This window comes from Corvus moneduloides, chromosome 14, assembly GCF_009650955.1.
Source record: "Corvus moneduloides isolate bCorMon1 chromosome 14, bCorMon1.pri, whole genome shotgun sequence".
Lineage (NCBI taxonomy): Eukaryota > Metazoa > Chordata > Aves > Passeriformes > Corvidae > Corvus > Corvus moneduloides.
In genome coordinates, this window is record NC_045489.1 from 4,122,115 (window position 1) to 4,135,663 (window position 13,549).

Consider the following 13,549-nt stretch of genomic DNA (forward strand, 5'->3'; position numbering starts at 1 on the left):
AGGCCCAAGGAACAGGTCAGCTGGGCTGGGGGGCCAGAGAGCCTCCAGTGCCAGATTAAAGAGGAGATTTTCAACTGCCAGAGAAGCTTTGCTTCAACACTTCATATGATGAGTAGGAAGGTGCAAAAAAATCTCTTTCTCTTCTGCAGAGAGAGTGGAAGGAGGACATCAATGTTCAAATGTGTAACAGCATTCTTCACAGTACTGTGAACTAAAGCATTACTTCAATTAAAAAATATCTGCAAACTGAACTTTTGGGGGAATTTTTTTCCCTGTATCTTCGGTATTAACTCTTGTAGCATTTGTTTTCAATTAGTTATTTAGAATATTCCAGTACCAAACTCCACCACTACTGAGATTATTGTGACTTCATGAAAAGGAGGCAGTTAGGACCTGGTGGCAAAAGCACACCAGCTGGACTAGAAGCAGGAAAAGAAGTGCCACATTTATTCCCCACTTCCTTAGACATACTTGTAAGATTCAATTCCACACCTGCGATTTGCTGGAGGACAATATAATATCTGAGTAATTAGTCAGTGATCATGTTAAATTGAGTTAGAGTTCAAATTTTAAACTGACAGGCCAAATTCTGGCTTCAGAGAGAGAATTCTTAGAAGTTTCCATCATCATAATGATGCACAGAGGAAGAAACTATGGAAGTGACAGGCTAGGCATCAAAAAGAAGCAAACCCAAAATTATTTCATACTTCAACAGATACAGATGGGGATTGAAATGAATATGCCAAGACATCCTCAACACTTTTTTTTATTATACTAATGGCCTGTGTATAATGACACACTTGCAAAAAATCTGGCAATAAAGCTTCAGGACTTAATACTGCTCAATTACATTTTTAATTTAAAATAAACAACAGCAAAAAGAGAGTATTCCGCTCATCTATCAGACTGTGGGATGAGCAGGAAGGCACATATCCAAAACTGAAATATTTAGTGGCATTGTAGGAAGTCAATGTGTAATACTGAGGTAAAAACCCAACTTAATTGTTTGAAGTAAAACTGCAACCCTTCGAGTCTTTGTTACAGTAAGAAGAAAAAAAAATCAAAGGAAGCAAAAGGTCCTCGGCTCTGTACAACCATATTTCTGATTTGACAGCCACAATTATAATCATTCAGACATCTATTTCCCACAAACTCTCCACAGCCATAACCTTTAGTGATTAATTATAAAGTTCCAGGAGCAATAGTACACAGACTAATTTCCTAAAACAATAAAACACAGAATTTCTCATTTGGAGCTAAATGAAACACGAACAGGTTGTTATTCATGCTGAAATCTAGATGCAGTGTCATGTTGCAGCCATTACAGAAGCTATTAAACACAACCCCAAATCAAAGAAACTGTAGGTCTCTCTCCTAAAATAAAACGTTTTCCTCACTTACGAGGCTTCTGACTCCTTTCCTCTGTTCCTTTCCACCTCTTCTTAGTAAAAAGAAATTCAAAATTCAATTTTCTTCCTCATTTCACATCCCCATTTTATTTTTAATAGTCATTTAAACTGTAAGTCTAGAGCAAAGCAAACAGTTGGTGAAAGTTTCATGCACACGGAATTATCCTGGTGTTCCCTTCACAGCAGATCAAAGTTACAACGTCTGTATTAACTTCTAAACAAAATTCCCACTCTCTTCATGCCACATCAAGGAGTTTTCTGTAGGGAGTGTTTGGTAATTCTTCAGTTATTTTATTTGGTGAAATGCACAGCCAACTTCTCACTCCTTTCATGGAGGTTTTCCTTTCTGAAACATCCTGCTCAATGTAAATCTTTGTAATTTGACCCACTAATAAAGGAGGAATCCACGTTATAAAAATTATCCCAGTGCTCACATTGCACATACTGGAAGGAGGGGAAATTGTGATTCTTAATAGGAGTAGTGTTAGTTCTGTCTGATAAGGACTTACTGCTCTGTCTGCAAGCAACACTGGCACTTGAGCCAGAAAATTTGCTCCTGGCAATTTTATTGCATCAGGCAGTGAAAAGGGGAAAGAATTGAAAAAATATCTTTATGGAACTGCCACCATACTTTTATTCTTGGATCCCACTGTACCTAAAGTCAGTGGGAATTTTTCCAAATATTTGAATTGGTATTGAGTTGGCTGTAGAACTCGCTGAATTGCTAAACCACAGAGAACTCCCTTGTTAAGTGCACACACTTGATGCTCTGCCCAAAGGCTGGTGTGACAGTCCCCTAAAAAACTTCTTGTTCCATGTAGTACCTAAAATAATCACATTAATGTAGATTCTCCCCACATAAAGTACACAAATTTTGCCCTATCAGGTAACACACAAAACCATGAGCATTCAAATGAAACTTCAGTACAGCAGCTTTTAAAACCCCCATACCAACCCTACATCTTTTCTGTATGAAGCTTCCTTGCTCTTTCATAGTAATTCTGTCTTCAGTCCTTTTTCTTAGCATTCAGTGAACCTTCAGATTTCATTCTGAACTGTACACAAACTATTTGAGTTACAACCACTAAATAGGCTTTTTCAGTGCTTTTTTTCTGAATTCAACATGCACTAATTGATTAGGATCTGAGAGGTGAATAAGAAATACATATCCTACAGAACAGGAAGCTGGGGAAAGGTTTAATGCATGAGTTAGAAGCCAGATTTCTTCAAATACAGATGAGTACACAAAATTAGCAAAAGGCAATACCGCTTTTGGAAAGACTGCTTTGTGCATAATTTGTCATGAATTCAAAGTTATTCCTTTAGAAAATGAGTCTAAGACCTCCCAGCTGCCGCTTTATTGGTCTAATAAATTACCATTTTGATGGTAGGATGCATATGCAGCATCCACCAGCCAGGCTTTGCCTTTGGAGACGCAGGAATGCCGATGGGAGAGCGGGGATCCACGGGGATCACACTGTCCCTCCCTTCCCAAATTGGTAATGGAAACAAACAAAATGTGTTCCCAAAGGATAAAAGTGCATTCTAGGATTCAGTAAAAAGTGAGGCCAAGGGGAACTGCCCTGATTGTAACAGGTATCAGAGACAAAATGGATCTGTCTTGTGGCTCTCTACACTGTCCAAGTAAAAATCTCTTCACCTGGAAGGACATCGGAATAAACAGAGATTTCCTCCCCAAAGGATCCATTTTGACTTCACCTTTGAACCCTATTCTTGAGGAGCTGGGACTTGGGGAGCTCAGTTCTCATTTATATTAATGCTTGTATAGCACAGACTGAATGTGTTCCGTGCCAGGGCCTCCTGTCCAAGGTGACTCCAGCCACAGCCAAGGATTATCACGACTCCCCTTCATAGCTGTGCTTTGCAAATGTCCTTTCAAGGAAAGAACCAAATGCAGAAGAGCCATAAGCTTGGTGCTAGAGCATTCCCTACCTTACCTTTCTCCAGTGACCTGTGGAACTCAGGAATTCCAACAACCTGACCTTTTGGAAACTTTCCATCATTTACTGGACAACTAGACAGTGTTACTGCCAGCAGAGCAATCCTTTGTTACTCCAGATGTATTTAGGGGGCACTTTAAAAGGTCTGTATCCAACCCTAAAGAAGATGATCTTTCACCTGTATTTTTCAAAGAATTAGTGAAGGGAACTGTTGGGGGGAAAACTGGAGGAATATGGAGGAGAGCACTAATTGTGAGTTAGCACTGGTAGAGCAAAGCTTACAAAATACAAGAGCCCGAGAATTTGAGACCCAGGTGCTGAGAGCTCCAGGGCAGCTCAGGGGCACAGCATCCCTTACCTGCATTAGAATTGAGCTCTTCATTTTCTGACTCGGTTCCATTTTGACTCCCACTTCCATGAAGGCTGTTCATGGCCATAAGTTTCATTTTCTGTAGCTTCATAGCCTCTGCCATGGCAGCTGCTGTCAGACCTGGAAAAATATAAATAAGGAAAATGCAGTGTCATATTATACAATGTGGCACTGCAAGTATGAACAGAACATTCCTTTTCAGTAAGAAAAAGTCACAAAAATTCAATGCCCATTCTTAGTCCAGTTAAGTAATGCTATCCTACACCATTCTAAGAATTTTAAAAAATAATAAATCCTTCATGTTTGTTTTTCTTTTTAACACGTATAGCATAAAGCAGTATTTATTTAATGGTATCCCTTTTGATTATACTTTTAAATATAATTTCCCGTCACTTTGATCACCTTGTCACTTCGATCACTTTCTGCTTGACTTATTTAGCTGCAACAAAATTTCCACACACAGACTAAGATATAGTATTCCTTAATTTCAACAGTTCAAAGCCAATTAACATGTAACAGTACAGCATTTATTGTTCTATTATGCATCCAAATACTGTTTTGTCCTTTTGGGAATCTGTTGGTTTGGATTAATATTACTGTAACTGCAAAATATTACATTGGAAATATGTAGAAAAACACAATATGGATAACCACAGAATCAATCCCACTTTTAAGAGACCATTAAGACCAGCAGAAATTTACAGAATTAAGGGGGGTATTGGTAGAGGATTTTCAAATTACTAAAACCCAATTAATTTCCAGTAGTAAAAGAGAAGAAGCAGAGCAACAGCAGGCTACAGGTTACCAGAATAATCATGATTTTTTTACTATTATTATTTAGATTCCCAGTACCTTTTTTTCGTAAGTGCAAAGTTTTTAAGTTTTATGACTTTAACTTGGTCAGTAAACAAAGAATCAGACTGTCTTCCAGACAGTACCAAGTTACTTTTACTCTGGGCAAGATGTGACTGAAAATAATCTGAAGTTCTTGCAGGAAAGTCCAAGAGATATTGCCACATAGCCAAAAATATCTCCACAGGTACAATTGTTTATTCACTCAGGGATTAAATGGGTTTATTCTTCCCCCCCAGAACAGCAGAACTTGCTTTTATTATTTGCTACCTACTTCCACAAAATCACTGAATTACATTTATTAAAACCCAAGACTTTTTTGGTGGTAGTGCATGTTCTACCAACCCATGCAGGTATCATACATCAAACCAGAATTAAATGATTTGCTTCTGGAAAGTATTGCTTACTGACAGATTCAGACACTGATTAAAGGGAACTAATAATTTTCACACCCCATCCATAAATTACAACACTCTTCTAAAAGCTGCTACAAATTTGACATTCAGATTAGCTCTGCTGCTCCTCTAATGGGCTTCTCATTATTTTAGTAAGACTTAAGAAAGGAAGCAATCCAGTCTCCAGCTGCATAGAGAGGGACACCTTTATCACACATGGATACAGCAATTTCGTCAAGTTCAGCAAAGATATTCTGATCATCATCAATAATTTTGTCTTTTAGGGTATTTAACGCAGCCCTCACTTCATACAGAAGACCACTACGCTCTAATTTTTTTTCAACACCCTTTAAAGTTCTTTTACAAATGCTACAGGTTTTTTATCAAGCAGATATAAAATCCTGATGTTTAAACTCCAGTTTTTATCTCACATACTCTCACTTAATCCATCACAGAATACATCTTCAGTGATAAAACTCTCCACACACTTTCTGGAGAAGATGAAATAGTCTGCAAACTTCTCACTTTTTTTTTCTTTGGGAAAGGAAATGGGATTGCTTTTTGAGTGTATTTTACATTATTTTCAGGAAGTTAAAAAAAAACTAAGCATCATCACAGTTCTGAGGAACTGACTGTTTTCAAGATTTCCAAGCACCTTTTCACTTTATATTTTTAAACCATTTGCAAAGAATTCACATTCATTTTAATGGTTACAAAAATATAGTGTCTGAACACGGAGTTTTTTATTCTAACATTTTATCATTTGTATGTACCCGGGGTGTAAAGATAAACCAGTATTCCAGTGTTTTCATCAGGGTCAGTATTTATACAGGTCCTTGATACAGATTGGAAGTAATAAAATTTAATTAAACATGCAAAACAGTAAAGAAACTATTTATAAGGAGGTAAGTAGGGAATGGAAAATAAATTCAGATCTTTAGCAAAATATTCAGAGAAAAGACAAGATAAAAAATTGTCCAGGGCGCTGTATTTAAAAAAAAAAGGAAAAATAAAAATCCCCCCAAACCTTCTACTGAACAGTTGCACCAGAAGTGTAATGAAGGCAGAAAGGTACCACGGAACAAACAGAAAATAATAAACACAGTCCCCAAATCACCACGATGCCGCCTGCAGAAATTAAAGGTAATTATTGTCAGGCGTTTCTGAGCTCCCTAACCAGACACAGCTGCCATAAGGACAGCAGCCAAGAAACAGTGATGTATCAGAAACTGTGCTGTGCCATCTGCCACACCAAAGTCACTTCACTTGAGCAGCGAAAGTTTCAAGAGTAAAACAGAGCCCTAGTGCAGAAAGCACCAAGGTCCTGCAGAGCCAGGCACAAGCCTGAAGATACAGCTGAGATTGTCCCTCAGCTCAGTGTCAGCAAAGTCTTTATTCTGTCGTTCACTCCCCAGTCTATGTAATTTCTTACTTGAACTAAAAGTCACAGGATCTGTCTGAGGCAGTTTAAAAACAACATACTAATCCTTCAGCATTTCTGAGAGGTAATAAAACTGAGGCTAAAGCAAATGGGTTCAGCAGTAAGAGGGTGCTGCTGATTGAAATGATGGCAGAAAATGGGCAGCATTGGCATAATCTTCAATTAAGGTACCACCATGGTTAACGTTACTGGAGCTATTAATTTAACTATTAATAAAACTCCTTTCTACAACTGACTCAGCTCGGACTGGCTGTGGCAAAGAGGGCTATTCCTCAACTGACTTAGCTAAGGATCTACAAAGAACTGAAGAATCATTTCCATCCTCTTGGATGAATCATTATCAGCAGTAGAATCTCACTTAGAGCACCTCACTTTGAAAAATGTCCCGGACACTGCTGTAATGTATATATCTATCCCTCTACTTCCCCCGAAAAAAAAGAATCACTCGGGAAACCCACATGCTGGATTACATACTTCAAAGCTTCTGGTTTTTCCTGTCCATTTACACTTTAAATTTTCCTTCCTTAAGTTACCTTCTGCCAGCTGTGACCAGTCAGGGAACCCCCAGGAAATAAACTGTGCACGTTTGTTGTCAAACACGGACATCCTCCACAACACCACAGGAGCTGTCTCAGCACAGACAGGATGGTTTCCTGGCAAGGCTGCCCACAGCCATGTGGCTGATGGGGCTGGTGCTGCTCCAGTATCCCCAGTTACCTGGGCTGGCAGGGAGCAGCTCCTAGTAGGGATCTCTCAGACAGACAATGGAATCTGGGAGCCGTGTTCTGTGCACAGGAGCCCGATCCCAACTGCTCAGGAACTCCTGCACCATGGTGTGCATGGCAGAACAGCAGCTGCCATCTGTAACATGCTTTCCGTGAGCCCAGTTTTGTCAGGACACTGCACCTTCCCTCTGGGAGTCTGCAGAACTCCGCTGCACAGCACAGGGATTTAGCCCTGAAATAACCAAAATAACCCTTCGAGGACACACAAACCACATACTTCATGCACAGGTTGCACTGAAGGAAAATTCTGCAACTGTGTTCTGGACAGATAGGCCAGGCCTAAGAACCAAAGAGTTTTCAGATGAAGAGTCTGGATCCAAATCAGGACTGTTCTCAGCTGACTGCACAGGGCACAGCACCGCTCTGGGAGATCCCAGGGCTTGGGGTGCTGGAGATGGAACAGAGCCCCACATCCTGGGAGCCTTGGCTGCTCCTGCACCCCCTGAGCATGTCCTCTGCTCCTACAGCCACGGCACCTGAGGTACCTGTGAGCGCCAGAGCAGCTTCTCCAGCCCTTGTCTGCATCCCACTAGGTCAGTGGTTAGTTGTATACTCACATGTCCCCTACACAGACAAGAAGACTACTGAAGGTTATTCCTCTGTGAAGTCTCAGGAGTTATTTCAAAAGAAGCAGCATTTTCACTGCACGGCCCAAAGATCACAGCCCCAGGTTGTTTGCAGTCTCCCATCACAGGGCAGTGCTGAACCACCCCAAGCACCAGGGGACAAGGGGACAGTGTCCCTTGCCTCCAGTAACATCACAATTTACTCTTTAGCAAATATTTTCTGGTGTTTGGGTAAGAATCCAAGACTCAGCTACATTCCTGCACTGAGGTACCACAGGTGTCTTGGGTGCAAGTGACCCCTCCACGTATAACCAATGTCCAGTCACTGGAAATTGGATTTTGATGGTGAATACAAGGGCTCCGAGCTTTTCAGGTGACCCTGAGTATCTGCTAATCTCATACTCTAGCTACAGCTTTTTTTTTTCCAGTTTCCTGATTAGTCAGACTGTGCCCCTCCCTCATATTAGTTTGAAAGCTTTTCTGTCAAAACTGTGAACAAGTAAATTAACTAAAGGAGAACTATGAGTAATCAAATCCTGAGGTTTGCAATTAATTAAATGAAATGGTGAGTCAGTGAACTGAAAAATGGTTTTATATTAAAACAAAACATTTAATTAAATTAACAGTCAACACATTGCAATTAATAATATTCAAAAGGAAAAATGAAACTTAGTTTAGCTGTGCCATACTATTTCAGTGTAACAGTCAAGCATTGTGCATTGGCTTGTTTATTATTTGCATTCAGAGCTGCTAAGGGTCAAGCATGCTGTGCTGAAACAGCAATGATGGAATATCTGGTACTATGAAATGTTAGTATGAGAGACCATATTGCAAACAGTGAAAACAATCCTGAAACCTTTGACAAATTAGGCTTTCCAAGACTGAAAAGGATATGCTCACTTTAATTAAAATTAATAAGTAAATAGATATAATATACTTTACATTTTCAGAATGCCTGCAAAATTTTATTAATTAATTTAAAATGACGCTAGATAGTAAAGGCTTCTCTGCAGCTGAAATGAATCACTCTTGCTGAGTGATAAACAGGGAGGTAAAACTCAGCTACTACACAAAGGACAGTGAAACCAAATTCCTGGTAAGAGCAGTAAAATGCCCAGAGTCTTAAAGCAGTTTGGAGACGGGTCCAAACTCGAAAGTCTTGTTACTGCAGATGTTTTTCGTGTTTGTGAACTGACTCAACCAGAAATGTAGGAAGGTTCAGCTCTAGCACGTGTCAAGTTTTCAATGGCTCTGCAAAGGTACCCTGGCTACCACGTGGGAATGGTCACAATAATCCATCAATGTGAATTGTCTGAGAGCCCCAAGGACAGAACTCGGTGAGTAACTGGTGAACAACTGGTGAGTAACTGGTGAGTAACTGGGCACTGCAGGCAGGGGATGGATTTTGGCGAGAACTCTGTCGTGGGCTGGGCTGTGGGAGCATCACCCCAGGACTGGGAGGGCACTTGGAGCCCAGGCTGAAATCCAGGACATCCACCTGACAGTGCCCAGCTGAAATGCAGCCAAGAAATGCATCACAACGCTGGAGCTTCTTTCAGCTCTTCCTACACACAGCCAGTTGTTCTGATATTACAACCATATTTCACAAATACATTCTTTCCCATTTTGCAACAGGAGAACACTCCAAATGACAGCAAGTATTGATTTTTAGAGTAGAAAATTTGAATTTCTGTATTTATCACACTGCATGATCAAGGCAAAAGAGAAAATAAAGACTCCTTGCTTTATCTGAACAGGGCTTGGAGCAGCCTGGGATAGTGGAAGGTGTCCCTACCCATGGCAGGGGGTGGAATGAGATGACCTTTAAGGTCTCTTCCAACCCAAACCAGTCTGAGATTCTTGGATTCTCTAACCACATCGAGTTAAGCAAAGTTGAGAAACTACTGAAGATGATCCATACCAAAACATTTCAGACAATACTTAAAAATATGGAGTGGCCTAACATTTTTAAATACCACCACTTTAAAATGTCAAAAAAACATTATACTATGGCAAAAGAGTCCTACTGAGGGGGAAAAAATCCAAACAAATATTACTCATATATGTCAGGAATTGTGAGAAATTAATCTTTCACAAAGAAGCTCCAGTCAGCTTGAAAATGTCACAGTCTTTTCTTGAGGGACTTGATTCTCTGCTTTTGTGCAGTCCCTAAATATTCCCTAGGTAACTTCCCTTTCTGCAGCTGCTGGATAGGGACAGGCTCACAGGCAGGTCTCTTCATCCCACAACCTCAGTTCCCACACAGGTCAAGGGATGCTCTATCATCACCCAGGCAGTGATGCTGGGGAAAACACTGATAATGTAATTTAAAGACTTTGCCAAATGCTCGAGGGATCAGAATTAGTGTTGCACAAATGTTTCTGATGGCTTGATTTTGCAATCCTGGTAATTTCTGTTTAACACACTGTGCTTGCTCGCCTTACTTTAAAATACAATTTCATGCAAAAATTCACATGAGCATAACAAGATTAAAACCCCCAAACATCAGAACATCCCTGCCACTCTGTGGAACAAGTTACAGAAGCAACAGGTTGTCACTCTAATTTCACACATATCTGGACAGTAGCAAAAGTCCTGATTCTCACAAATCTGGGTGTCCACTTTAAACATGAGGAGAGTTCCAGATACTTTCATCCCATGTCTTTCTCTATTATTTAAGCTTCCCACCCCACTCATAACCTTTGTCCTGATCTTATCCTCCTGACATCCATCTGAAAGACTGGAAACATTTTTAATGTGAACATCTTCCTTCAAGTACTTGAGGCATTTCACATCCGCCATCCACATGAGGAGACGACAACCCAAGAGCTCTGAGATTTCCTGTCTAGACCCCAGGGTCTCAGTTTGAAGTACACAGAAATTTTAATCCCAGATATGTACCTAGATCTGTAAGATGAGCACCCCTGCTCAAGCTGATGCACAGCAAAACCCAGCTGTGCATTTTACAGTTGATTTCCTTCCCAAAAAGGCCACCTGCATCTCACGTCAAACTAAACTGCAGCTTCCCCTGTTGGAGGGAAATGGGAAAATCAGAACTTCAAAAAGCACTGAGAGGGTTACATTACTTCTTTCCTTCATTCTTACAGTGGGTCTCGTGAGAATTGATTAATTTTGTGACATTTTCTGCTCTTCTTTACAATCTATGTCATGAGAATGATTTGTCAAGGCTGTAATGCGTAATACTTTTAGTATTCTGCACTACTGTGACCCTTACCTTCTTCTGTGTATTTGATTGACTGACCACCCCACTCTGGATGTACAGGTTTCAGAAGATGGAAGCACATGCCAGACACAGCAGCCACTGAAAAAATCACAGTCCCTTGATAACTTTTACATTCTTCAGTGCAGATCTGATGCAGTTTTAGATGTGTCATTGAAACTTTTCGACACAAAATGGAAACTTATAATATGGGGTGTATTTAAGCAGCGTTTTCAAACATCAAGAAGTGACAGATTCATGCACAAGGACTCTGATTTCACTAAGGATAAGACAAGTTAAACTAATGCTCATAATCACCCAAACTCTCAAACTATCTGCTTATGCTTTCATAATGCTGTCACGGAATGAAGATTGCAATTCTATGCGATAAGGACTTGAAAAATTAAAAACTAAACCAGAAGCATGTTAAATTACCTCCCTGAGAGCAACACAAAATAAATTCCATTTACAGAAAAAAATATTAACTCCAAAGTGCTAAACATTCAGAAGTCACAGGAAAGAAGCGGGGCTTACCACCAGCATTTGCTTCTGCGTGCAGGACTTTGTTATCCTTTTTAGAATATTCTTGGGTTCCTGGGAACCTAAGGTTATGTTATCAGTGTATTAAACCTAACAGTGCTCATATTCATCACCCACGTTCTGTTACTTCACTATAATCACAGAAGTCTGCACGCGCTGCCATCTGAAATCAGAATTTGCTGCTGTTTCTTTTTTCTCCACATTTATTCCTTTCCCATTACGTCAATTTCTGTGGGTTTCAAGCACTTCTCCATAAGCAGTAATGACATGGAAATTGCCGAAGTTTTTGGAAGTCCTTTCAGCGAAGTACCAAAAAGTCTGAAAGCTTATCTGAAGTTGGCACAAATCTCTTGAGTTTGTAAAATTAATTGGGCTGGAAGGTCTTCTGAGAATAAGGATATCTTTGTGAGTGATTTCAAGCTATTTCCTACTTGTGGCTGGAAAATACCATACAAAAATATTTGTTTTGTATCAGATGACACATGGCAGCTACATCCCAGCCGTCTCAATCCACCAGTTTAAAATGCTGCATTTCGAGGATTTTAAGTGAATAGTGAGTTCCATAAACTCATCATGCTCCAGATTTCACAAAAAACCTCACCACACTGCCAGGATCAGCACTGCTGGCAGAGACTGGATTATTAAGCTGTGGTTTGCATATTTGTAGAATCATCCCCTACATGCTGCTGCTTCCACAAAAGCCATTTTCAAGACTCTGCCAGAACAGAAATGGAATGCTCTGATCACACACACAGCTCTTAGTTACTTAAGGCTGAGAAATCTGTGGCCAGTTCATAAAACCCACAAAAAAATTATGCTTATTTGAAGCACAATAACCTAAGCAGTGAAAAGAGAGAGCCCAGACACTCCTCTCCAAATGACACTTAATTAACACAACCTCAAAAGATTCAAGTTTGAAAGCAGCATCACTTAGGAACAAAAATTCCCGGAATATTCTTCTGAGACCTACAACCCCTTTGCAATTCTGGCTATTGAATTAAAGCAAAATATTAGTGCTTTGAGATCATTTGAAAACCCGCAACTTATTCACAGTGAAAAATATTTGGGAATGGCATTAGGGGATCTCCAGCTTCAAGCACAACCTACCTCGTTTACAATTACTGCAATCGGACAAAAGACGTAGAATGTAGTGCACAAATGTAATTTTCTTGAATAGCCAACTCCCAAATGAATACTCCATTAATTGTACAATGCAAAACAAAGCAACACTTGGGGGATCAGGGACATCTACCTCTTCAAATGAGGACCCCACCTACTGCCACATGATGAGCTCTTTATACACTTTCGGCTTAGCAAAACCTGTTGGGTTTCTGCTCTGTTTTTCATTTGAGGGAGTGGAAAACCACATTCCTCCAAGGCAGTCACAGCCTGATCTTCACACAGTGCTCAGGAAAGCAGCTTTTGCCACCAAGTCCCTCCCACCAGGGCTGGTTGTGCTAAGAAGGACCCCGTGGTGCCCCGGCACTCAGGGTATGAACCGCATGGTTCTCCTCTGGAAGAAGGAAATGAGATATTCGGGATGAGTTCCTTTCAGTTCCAGCAGGGTCTGGACAATCCAAAGGGCCTGAGGAAGGACAAGCTTCCATGCAATGCTCCAGCTTGCACAGCAAATTCCTGTGGCAGGAGCTGCCCAGACGCCTCCCCACAGCTGAGCTGGCGCTCTGGGCACCTCTGTGAGGAGGTGATGGATATGTGCAGTCCCAAAACCACACAGGGAAAATGAGGAGGCTGCTCACAGGCTGCAGAAACCAGGTTTAACTTCAGGGAATGTTCAGACCACAGGTAAAGAAACAAAAGAGCCCTATTTTCCTCTGAGGCATAAATGAATGACTATTGATCCCACAGCCAGAGTGTGAGGAATGTGATTATGGAGGAGTGGGTACCTTTACCTTCTTTTCTTAAGCATTTTTTTACCTCTGATCATTCTGATCTCTCTGTTTTTCAGTTACTTTCCTACAGCTTTGCTGAAGCTTATTCGTGCACATTTAC

At 40.5% G+C, this 13,549-nt stretch overlaps 1 protein-coding gene across 4 annotated transcripts in view; it reads right to left on the minus strand.

Moving 5' to 3' along the window:
- DACH2 (dachshund family transcription factor 2) overlaps positions 1 to 13,549 on the minus strand; it is a 250,069-nt gene that overhangs the window by 82,102 nt on the left and 154,418 nt on the right. For all 4 annotated transcript variants that reach the window (XM_032124108.1, XM_032124106.1, XM_032124109.1 and 1 more), the window contains exon 3: positions 3,729 to 3,860. In XM_032124108.1, coding sequence (XP_031979999.1) covers positions 3,729 to 3,860 — 132 coding nt within the window. The remainder of the gene's footprint in view (positions 1 to 3,728; positions 3,861 to 13,549) is intronic.